The sequence below is a fragment of the Podarcis bocagei genome, assembly GCF_964188305.1.
Source record: "Podarcis bocagei genome assembly, chromosome: Z".
In the NCBI taxonomy this organism is placed as follows: domain Eukaryota; kingdom Metazoa; phylum Chordata; class Lepidosauria; order Squamata; family Lacertidae; genus Podarcis; species Podarcis bocagei.
In genome coordinates this window covers 20,008,708-20,020,310 of record NC_138140.1, presented here as the reverse complement: position 1 = coordinate 20,020,310, position 11,603 = coordinate 20,008,708, and the positions used below count along the sequence as shown (strand labels likewise).

At 44.7% G+C, this 11,603-nt stretch overlaps 1 protein-coding gene across 2 annotated transcripts in view; it reads right to left on the bottom strand.

Annotated features, from left to right (window-relative positions):
• Positions 1 to 6,984: 6,984 nt before the first annotated feature.
• QSOX2 (quiescin sulfhydryl oxidase 2) overlaps positions 6,985 to 11,603 on the bottom strand; it is a 28,346-nt gene continuing 23,727 nt past the window's right edge. For both annotated transcript variants that reach the window (XM_081180242.1, XM_081180241.1), the window contains exons 11-12: positions 9,055 to 9,243; positions 6,985 to 7,720 (exon numbers count right to left, since the gene is read on the bottom strand). In XM_081180242.1, coding sequence (XP_081036368.1) covers positions 7,227 to 7,720; positions 9,055 to 9,243 — 683 coding nt within the window. In that variant the 3' untranslated portion in view covers positions 6,985 to 7,226. The remainder of the gene's footprint in view (positions 7,721 to 9,054; positions 9,244 to 11,603) is intronic.

Sequence of the window (11,603 nt, the reverse complement as noted above, 5' to 3'; positions counted from 1 at the left end):
CAGCTGATAAAATGTGATCTGAACGAGGTAACTGTTAGGTGGATTTGTAACTGGTTGACTGACTGAATGGAAAAAAAAAATGTTCACCAATGGTTGCTCATCATCCTGGGGAAAAGGGACAAGTGGGGAGCCACAGGGTTCTGTTCTGGGCCCGTTGTTGTAAAACATCTTTATAAATGACTACAATGAAGGTTTTGAGGGGATGCTCATCCAATTTGCAGATGGCACCAAACTGGGAGGGATAGCTAATACTGCAGATGACAGAATTGGAATTCAAGATGGCATTAACAGATTGGAGAATTGGGCCCAAACTAAGGCAGGAAGAACCAGCTGCTCAAAAAAAGATGGGGAACACTTGGCTTGCCAGTAGGATCTAGGGGTCTTAGCAGACCACAAGCTTCACATGACTCAACCTGTAATACAGCGGCAAAAATAAAAGTGAATGCTATTCTAAGGTGGCAGATTAGCAGCCAAACCTAACAAATGCATATTCTCACTAGTAAGCATGAGAAATGGCTAAGGACATAGAGCTGTACTGCTGATGTACAGAAACTCAGACCATAGAAATACCATCATTTCCCTTCTTTCTCCAGAAGAGAAAGTAGCATATTGTCCCACCTCCCTCTCTCTTCCTTTGACCAGTGTTAGATGTAGACATGCCTCTTCTTGTTCCAGCTTTAGGCACACGCCTGAAGCTGGTTATAGCTCTTACTGCTACTGTTGCTCTGAACCAATGCATGATTATAAAATGAATCTTATTTTTAAACTTACTTTACAATTGTTGCCTGATATTTTTGTTAAGTGGGGTAAGAAAGGGGGAGCCAGCTTACTTCATTGCTGAATCTGCTGAAAACAAGCTTTTGCAACCCAGTTGCCATGCTTTTAGTTTTGCCCCAAGTATTTTGAAACTCTCCAGCCCACACATATGGGTGCCTGGAATGATAAATTGCAATTAATATATACTCTTCTACCCATTAAAACCCATCCCATACAGAGCAGACCAAGATTCTCAAAGGTCTTGAAACCTTATGAGGAACAGCTCAGGAAGTTAGAGATGTTTAGACTGGAGAAGAGGAGAGAGGATATGACAGCCATCTTCAAATATCTAAAGGGCTGTCACACGGAAGATGAAACAAGCTTGTTTCCTCCTGCTCTTGGGGATAGAACCTGAACCTAAAGCTTCAAGTAAGAAGAAAGGAGATTCCTACTAAATATCAGGAAGAACTTTCTGAAGGTAAGAGTCAATTGGCACAACCTTGAAGATAGGAGACTTCCTTCTTTGGAAGTTTTTAAAGCAGAATTTGAATGGCAATGTCAGTGATTCTTTAGCTATGATTCCTTCATAGCAGGGGATTGAGCTAGATGACACTTAGGGGACCCTTCCACCTCTACAATTCCATGATTCTATGACCATCCTTGAATTGAAGGGCACCCAGATGAGACTCCCACGTCTTCCTGGTGGAGGAGCTCGGTTTCATTACCTGGGGCAGGGCAGGGCTTCTATGGTAAACTGTGTGATATTGCCAAGATCATTGATTGTGACCATAAATAACAATAATCCAGGGTATATGAGGTGTTAGAGGAGGAGTAATACCTCTGGTGGAGGACATGTCCTACTCCTTCTGGGATAGTTTGCCCACCTTTGGTCCCCACCCTGTCCTCAACTCTTACCTGCGGCTCCTAGATGCTGTCATCTTGTATTAGCAGCCACACCCCATTAAATTACTTTGACTGGCCGGCTAAACCAGGTGAGAATAGCTGATGTATCTCAAACCCTTGATGAATTAGGGTAGAGGTTTCATGTGTGTAGGTGTGTCGTGTGAACACTCCCCACACTCCTTCCAGGGCTGGAAATTGACTAGTCTAACCCCTGCTTTGCTAGTAAAATTTAATTACGGTGTCACAAAATGATGCACGTCTAAAAAGTGTCACCAGCATGAAAAGTTTGGAAAGCTCTGAGTTAGGGACTTCCCCTGCATGCAAAGACGGGCTCCAGCAGATGAGACCAATAGTGGGTCCAACGGTGAAGAAGGCAGTTTCTGCATGTGCTGTAGAGGGAAGTGAGGGGCAGATGGGGCTCATCAAACCTCCACTGTCTTGCAGGATATCTTGGGGAGAAGAAATGGTTAAGGAGCAAACCCTACACAAATCCAGAGTGTAGTCCCTAAGTCAGTTGGGTAGCCTCTGCTGCTTCCAATCAGAGTCCAGCTACTCCCTCATTTTTATTGGAGGTTTTTAAGCAGAGCTTGGATAGCCAGATGTCAAGGATGCTAGTTGGGATTCCTGCATGGTGGGGGTTGGGCTAGATGGCCCTTGGAGTGCCTTCCAGCTATACAATTCTGATCCTATGTGAAGAAAGCTTGCATACTAATAAGAGCAGGATAACTGGTACTTAAATTCTAGGAAGGCATGGGAGAACCTCCCTTCTTCAACCCTTCTCTTCACCAACTAATCAATCCTGAAGCAGATTCAGTTTCTGCTGCCTTCCAGAGTGTAAAGGTTCACCAAAGGGGGTTGATTGATTGCTATTCTATCCCACTTTTCTTCCAAGGAGCTCAAGGTGGTGCACATAATATACTCACAGTGGCCAAGCAGATGCTCCAGAGGGAAGCCCCTGAGCAGGATCTCAGTATAAGAACACTCTTTTGCTGGGGTCAAGTGAAAGAGGGGCAAAAGAGAGGCCGTTAAGAGAGGACAAAAACCACCACCTGCTTTGGGCAGTAGGTGGTGCCAGAGAGCAAAGAACCAAGTACCTTACAGGTAAGAAAGAGGGGTGGAATCAAACATGCAAACTACATTCAGGGGGTTGGATTAGATAGCCCTTGCTGTCCCTTCCAACTCTACGGTTCTGTGATTTAAATGCAGGCTGCGAAAGTAGCACATAGAGAGGGAAGTGAATGTGGCTCGTAACTCAGAAAGGAGAAACATGCAGATGGCAGGTTAGAATAACAGAATTGCAGGGTTGGGAGGAACCCCCAAGGGTCATCTAGCCCAACCCCCTTCAGTGCAGGAATCACAACTAAAGCATCCCTGACAGATGGCCATCCAGCCGCTGCTTAAAAACCTCCAAGGAAAGTTGTTCCTTGCAAACTTGGTAGCCAAACACCATGCGGATTTGCAAAACTGCCTGCAAAATCTCAAAACAAAATCAGAACCACAAACCTCTTGAGATCCCATCAGATGTCAAAACGATAAACAACTACCTGACATTCGGAAGACATCTTAAGGCAGCCCTGTTCAGGGAAGTTTTTAATGTATGATATTTTAGTGTTTTTTGGTTTCTATGGAAGCCGCCCAGAGTGGCTGGGGAAACCCAGCCAGATGGGCGGGGTACAAATAAATTATTATTATTATTATTATTATTATTATTATTATTATTATTATTATTATTAAGGTCCACTGACCACAGGGAAACTCACTGCACACCCATTTCCTTTTTCTAAAACATTGTCCATGTTGGAAGGGCCTAGTCCACAGCAGCCTTCCCCATGTATTTAAAGCGCGTGACTTCTCCTAATAAATCTTGGGATCTGTTGTTTACCTATCACAAATCTAGTTTCCAGCACTCCTCAACAAACTATAGTGCCCAGGATCCTTTGGGGGAAGGCTTAGGGTTTAAATGTCCACTGAGTCTGAAAGATTGTATTCTTGGTTACTGCTCCCAGACAACTTTGGCACTCCCATCCTAGTGAAATTAAGACTGGGTTCTTCCTTGCTGTCCTTCCCCTGGCAGGTAAACACAGTATTATACCAACAGGCCTTTGGGAACTGAAAATAACAACAACGGCTTCTCATACTGCTGTATGTGCCTTTGCTTTAATTTGTTTTAATCTTTTATGGTTTAATTACTTTTTACCTATTCATAGAATCGTATAATTATAATTATACGTATAATTATACGAAGGGATGCTGGGGGTCATCTAGTCTAATCTCCTGCAATGCAGGAAAATCAACTAAAGCATCCATGACAGATGGCCATCCCAACCTCTGCTGAAAAACCTTCAAAGGAGAGTCTACAACCTTCCAAGGAGTTCCAAGCCGTTATAGAACAGCTCTTACTGCCAGAAAGTTCTCCCTGGTGTTTATTTGGAATTTCCTTTCTTGTAACTGGAAACCGTTGGAGTCCTAACACTCCAGAGCTGTTAAGGCCAACTTCAATCCCTTTAGTAGGTTTCTGGAGCACCAACTCAGTTTCTTGTGCATTGATGAAGCTATTATCCCCAGAACCAGGTGTTCTCCTGCGGTCTGTAATACAGTGGTACCTCGGGTTAAGAACTTAATTCGTTCTAGAGGTCCGTTCTTAACCTGAAACTGTTCTTAACCTGAGGTACCACATTAGCTAATGGGCCTCCTGCTGCCGCCGTGCCACAGGAGCACAATTTCTGTTCTCATCCTGAAGCAAAGTTCTTAACCTGAAGCACTATTTCTGGGTTAGCCAAGTCTGTAACCTGAATGTATGTAACCTGAAGCGTATGTAACCCGAGGTACCACTGTACATGAATCTAAAGGAAGGGGTTGTGGTCAGTGGGCTTTACCAGACTTAGCAACTTCTCTGTCACATTCTTTGCACCTGGAAAGCAGCTTGTCTGCCCCCCTCCGGGATATACTGTTGCTTCCACACATTCTGCCTCTGTCCCCCTCAGCAGTGAGTCTCCTATAACCCCCACACTTCTCTTCCTCCTCTGCGAAGTGACAGGTTTGTTTTGTACATAGTATCTCCCACAGCCTCCTCAGTGCGTTCTGAGGTCTGCAACTGCTATCCTTACTCCCTTGGTGCAGAATCACTGTCCAAGGTGAGGGCACGGCATGGATTTTGCAGTTCCAGTGACACAGCATGGCTGCCGACAATTCTGCTTCCATGTGCCACATTCCTCCAGGGATTCATCTCCTGGAATAGGCAATCTTCTTTCTTTTTTATTATTTAATAAATTTGTATAACAGCCTTGATCTGAAGATCATAGGACAGTTCACAAATGCAAAATGAGAACACAAAATACACAATAAAACAAAAACAATAACCCTCCTCCCACAAACACATTTAAAAGACCATATAATGTTAATCAGCCAAAGGTCTGGTTACTGAAAAATGTTTTTGTTTGATGCCTAAAGATATGTAATCAAGGTGCCAAGTGAGCCTCCTTGGGAACAGCATCCCACAAGCAGGAAGCCACTGTGGAAAAGACCTGTTCTCCTGTTTCCAGCATCTGGACCTCTTGTGAAAGCACACAAAGGGCCTCAGATGATGATTGCAGGGTCCTAGCTGGTTCATAGGGGAAGAGCTAGTCCTTGTATTCTGGTCCTGAGCCAATTAAGGTTTACAAGTCAAAGACAGCACTTTAAATTTGGCCCAGAAACTAATTGGCAGCCAGTGTAGTCAGGCCAGGGGCAGTGAAATATATTCCCAACAGGTTGCTCACAGGTTGTCCCAGTGAGCAACCTGGCCGCTGAATTCTGCACCAGCTAGGTTTCCAAACCATCTTCAGAAGCAGCCCTACACATAACAGGTTGCAGTAATCTAACCTAAAGATTACCAAAGCATAGACAAACTAGTAAGGCTATCCCTGTCCAGATAGGGGTGCAGATGGGCCAACAGCAGAAGCTGATGGAAGGCACTCCAAGCCACTGAGGCCACCCGAGTCTCAAGGAACCACAAAGGATCCAGAAGTACCCCAAAGATATGTATATGCTCCTTCAGAAGGAATGTAATCCCATCAACAGCAGGCAACCTCCCACCCATACTATTTAGGGAACCACCCCATAACAGTGCCTCAGTCTTACTGGGATTGAGCTTCAGTTTGTTGGCTCTCCTACAGCATATTACTGAAGCAAAGTAACAGACCAGCACATCCACTGCCACACCTGCAGATGTAATGGAGAGTAGAGCTGTGTGTCATCAGCATATTGCTGACAACCTACTCGAAATAACACCACTCCTCCCTATGGGCACCCCCTCCATTTCACTGTTCCAGGACAGTCTACTCTGCTCAACTGAGAAATTCCTCATCTTGCCCAGTAGCTCCAAGAATGGATAGGTCAGCCTCAAGTTGCTGGACCTTCTCTTCCAACAAGGCAACCAGCTTGCACTTGCTACTAGTGTGCTTTTGTACGTTCTCCAGCAGGAAGGCAAACATGGCACAGGTGTTGCAGGTCACTGCAGCAGCTCCCTCACTCTCCATGTCTCTTGGTTCTACACTAACCATGAGACAACACTCTGGGCTTCCCCCTTAAACTCTCCCACTAAACACCCTCACAAACACCCTGTCCATGAGCTCCCAGAAGCTGCAATCAGTTAAGCAGAACTGCTGCTGGCTGCTAACTCCTCTTCCAACTTACTGCCTCCTTCAGCCTGTCTTCTTCTCAGCAGTGGCCACAGCCCCTCAGACCATGTGCTCTAGGAGAGCACACAGCCACACCCACAAATACACAATCAAGCTTCCATACAGCTCAGACAAGCAACCAGCCTTAATCCAAAAGAAACAAGCTCACACTCTTCAGTCTCCTCCAATCCCCCGCCATACGTCCCTATTTACAAGACTTGGTCACGAACTCCCAGAGGCTGTAATCAGCAAAAGAGAATTATCTTTTAAATAATATAGTTTAGATGTTTTTGGCTTTTCACATTTCATCCGTGTTGTTTTAATTTGTGGGTGTCGCCTAGAATCCCAGTCTGGGGAAAACTTGGGATATAAATATAATAATAATTATAATAATAATAATAATAATAACATAATACTATTATTATTTATAGTACTTTCTCACGCTGCTGCCCCCTGGCTGCCCCATCATTCCAGAGTGATCCATGTTTCCAACAGGCTGAGCATCCCACCTGGGGCAAGATGGATTAGCAAGCCTCCCCACAGCAGAGTATTCAGGAAATATTTGCTATAGAAGAGGAGTATCTATGTTTCCTTCAGAAACTTGTTTCAAAAACAAACTCCCTACACTTCTTCAAGAAACCAAGGTGTGCAAGACCAGCAGAAACACTTTAATGTCTGAAACACTTTAATGTCTGTGTGTGATGTGTGTGTTTGGCAGTTACAGGCACATGTTTCAAATCCAGTCCATTCCACAACAGGGAGCTCCAGGAAGAGCAGTAGATGAACACTTGGAAGAAGGGAAAGCCCTTTCCCAGAACAAGAAATACTGCTTTTTGAGAAGAAGAAAAAATCCCTGATCAAAAACCTTAAAGCTGCAGGCCAAGAGAGAAACCGGGGCTTCCTTCTGGCCTAAACGTATGGACGGGGATGCCACAATTTCCGGCGCTTGGACCTCATCCGAAAAAAAAAGTACATGATCATCAGGAAGAAAGAGGATGCAATGTAAAGGACAATGCAGAGGCTCATGTCGACATTGGAGAACCCTATCCCCAGGAAGGAGACAGCTGGCTTCATTTCCTCCTTGGCCAAAGGCTTGTTTTGGTCTTTGGCTAGTAATATGTCCAATACGTGAGACTCAGGATCCAGCTGTCGTTCCAGATTAGGGATCCATTCTTCATTATTTCTGACGTTTTTCTTATGGGAGTTTTCGTCTCCCTCTTCTTTGGATCCCTCCTCAGTGTAGGTGTAGAGAATGTTGTCGCTGCTGTAGTGGCGCTTCAAAAACTGAAGGACTTGGGCTTCATTCCAGGCATGCAGGCCATTTCTTTTTTCGTGGCAAAGAGGGCAAATGTCTGGTGTCGGCCACTGGAGTTTAGGGAATTTTGGGTCTTCGTTCAAGCCACCTGTCAAGAAGGGGCAGAGAATTAGTTCAGGAGCCCTGCATGAATCACAGAATCATATAATTGTAGAGTTGGAAGGGATCCGAAAGGCCATCTATCCCAACCCCCTGCAATGAAGGAATTGCAACTAAAGTATTCATGCCAGATGGACAGATTACAAACCAAAGAATAAAAAAAGTGAATTTGCTTTACGAATCATTTGTCAAACTGCCAATATAATAATACTGTTGATACAAATTTTTGGTGCAATGACGTTTGGAAGGCTGCAGACAGTTCTGGTGGGCTCACTTTAAAAGGGAGATGGAAATTAAGGGGATGGAGTGACTCCCTTATGAAGCAAGTGGAGAAATGGGGAGGGCTCTTGTGCTTGGATCCTGCTTGCAGGTTTCCCATTGGGCCAACAGGTTGGCCACTGTGAGGACAAGATGCTGGACTAGATGGGCCACTGGGCTGATCCAGCAGGCTCTTCTTATGTCTTTATGTTGTTGTTTTTAATCAAAGTTCCACTTTTGGAGCTATGGCTTTCACTCTTTAATACTTGGTGTCCACGCAAGTGGGCCCTGCAGTCCAATAGTGCTGCTTGGAGTGCCTCTTGTTCAAGGTTCCAGTCTGCCATTCTGTTTCCCATGACACTTCCTTCCATTCTCAGTTTGGAGGAACAGATTGCCATGGTTTGTTAGACCACAGCTTCCTGTGACAGCTTGAACTGGGAAATTCTGGTTTAAGCATGGTATACGGACCAGGCATAGTTACTTTTGTGGGTCAGTTAGAATTACTGGATGAATAAATATGTTAATATAAGAGCATAGAACATAAGAGCCTGCTGGATCAGGCCAATGGCCCATCTGGGACAGCATCCTGTTCTTACAGGAGCTGAACAGTTGCCTGTGGGAAGTCAGCTATCAGGAACCAAGTGCTAAAACCCTCTCCCCTCCCACAGTTTTCAACAACTGGGATTTCAGAGGCATTGTTGCCTCTTACTGTGGACAGAGTATAGTCACTGTGACTGGTGAATTTGTCTAATCCTCTCTTAAAGCTATCCAAGTTGATGGCTGTCATTGCCTACTTCGGGAGCAAGTTCTGTAGAAGTACTTTCTTTTCTCTCTACTAAGCCTTCCGACACCAGATGCCCATGAGTTCTAGCATCAGGAGAGAGGGAGAAATATTACAAACTCTTATCATGCTGCTTCTTACTTGTCTTTTCTCTAAACTAAAAGACCCAAGCACTGCAACATTTCCTCATGGGGGAGTCACTCCATTTCCTTGATCATTTGGGTTCCCCTTTTCTGAAAGCCCAAGGAGAGACTGGTCATCTTGGCCCAGTTCTGCTTTCACACCTGCCAGACGGGCGTTCACAACGTTGTGTTTCTCCCAGAGCCACAGCACGGCCTCATCCAGGGTATTCACATCCTTCAGTGACTCCTCAGCCATCTCTTCAAAGTGCTGAGAGCAGGCTCGACACCCAAAGAAATCCCGAATGTACTTCCTCAGGACCTGCAGCACCACCTGGGGGTTGCCTTCAAAACCTGCAATGAGAGGTGGAAGGCCAGCAAGGCTGAATCAAAACCAAACTCTAAAACAAGCGGTGCCCATCAACATCCCCCATTGCATTTGGGCTGATTCACCTGCAGCTCAATAGAGATGGGACTACAGGGTGATTTGTCATCCATCATGAAGGAGGACTTGGAAATGTGTGGAATGTGTTGGCAATAATCAAAGTCCACAGATTCGAAAAGGAACACAAGATATACATTACATTACATTACATTAACATTTTCAAATATTTTTAAATAATTGGTTGTGAAATTTGAGAGATGCCTTAAGCTAGACAATTAAGGGAAGAGTTTTGGGTGGGTGGGTGGGTGGGTGTCACACACATACACACACAAAAATATTTTTTTCATTTTTAAATTATTTTTCTTAGCCTTGCTCTGCTTCTCCAGGACCTCCACCTTCTGCAGGAGTCTCTTCCACTGTCAAGTGGCTCCTACCATAAGAAAGTTACTCCTAATGTTGACTTGGAATCTCCTTTCTTTTAATTTCTCCTCATTAGCTTATGCCATAGAAGACAGAATCAGGATTCAAGATGACCATAGCTGTTTGAAGAACTGGGTCCAAAGTAACAGAATAAATTTTAATAGGGACAAATGTCAGGTTCTGCACTTAGGTGGGAAGAACCAGCAGCACAAATATCAGATGGGGGACACCCAGCTTGCTAGTAGAACATGTGAAAAAGATCTAGGGGTCCTAGTATGAGTCAACAGTGTGATGCAGCAGCAGCAAAAATAACAAAAAACAAAGCTGAATTCTAGGCTGAATCAACAGAAATATAGCATCCAGATCAAGGGAAATCATAGTACCACTCTATTGTGCCTTGGGTCAGACCCCACCTGGAGTCCTGTGTCCAGGTCTGAGTGCCACAATTTAAGAAGGATATTGGAAATCTCGAATATTTGCAATGGAGGGTGACCAAGATGATCAAGGGTCTGGAAACCAAGCCTTAAGAGGAACAGTTGAAGGAGGTGGGTATGTTTAGCCTGGAAAAGAGGAGACTGAGAGGAGATATGATAACCATCTTCAAATATCTAAAAGGCTGTCATATGGACAATGGAGCAAGCTTGATTTCTCCTGCTCTGAAGGGCAGGACTCGAACCAATGGATTCAAGTTACAAGAACTTGACAAAACAAGGAAGAACTTTCCAATAGTAAGAGCTGTTTGACACTGGAACGGACTCCTTTGAGAAATGATAAACTCTCCTTTGTATGTTTTTAAGCAGAGGTTGGATGGCCATCTGTCAGAGGACCTGTCTGTGATGCTTTGGTGGAGGTTCCTGCATTGCAGGGGGTTGGACTAGATGACCCTCAGCATCCTTTCCAACTCTACGATACTATGATTCTGTGATTCATTTAAATCCATTTGATTGGGTCCTACCCTGTGGAGCTTAGAATCATAGAACAAGGAGGAATACAGAATCATAGCAGCAAAGAATTGTATAATCGAAAGGGACTCCCAACTGTCATCCAGTCCCCGGTCTAACACCCTGCAAAGTGGGAATCACAACTAACACATCCCCGACAGGTGGCCAAATTCTGCTTCGAAACTGCCAATGAAGGAGAGTCCACTGCCTTCTGAGGGAGTTCAAAATCTCTCCACAGAGCTGTTTTGCAGTAAGATTTGCAGAAAGATCTTGGGCAGCAAAGCACAGGGCTGGCTCATCTGGATAAATATGGGTGAATTATTCAGAGGGGATTGCTTGGATCACCATTTCTCTGCACCACTCTTGAGGGGTTTAAGGCAGACGGAAAGACTCCACGAAAAAGGCTCCTTCCTTTGACCAGGCAAGGGATGCATCTTGTGTAAACAGCTGCCGTCACCCACCCCCGAACTGCTGCGATTCAGGGTAACCCTAATCTTTAAAGTGGGCAAGTCCCATCAAAGCCCACCTGCGGCTGGCAGGATTAGGGGGAGAATCCGGCTTTTTAGTAGATGGGATTTAAAAGCAAGCAATAAGGGGGGGGAACACCTCCCAAGACCTAATCCGGCCGCCTGACCCAATTCTTTTGTCGTAAGAAGCGATAAAAAAATGTGGCCTGGTTTCAACGGATGGCAAAGTATGTGGAAGACACACAGAGACATGCAGACCTTCAACTTTCAACCTTCCTCTGGAACGGAAGAGTTGGCAAAGGAAATTCAATAGGGACAAATGTCAGGTTCTGCACTTAGGCAAGAATAACCAGATGCACAAATAAAGCATGGGGAACATCTGGTTTGACAGCAGTACATGTGAGAAAAATTCAGCAGTCCTGTTATGAGCCAAAAGTGTGATGCAGCAGCAAAAAAACTAATGCTATTCTACACTGCATCAATAGTAGAGTCTCAATCAAT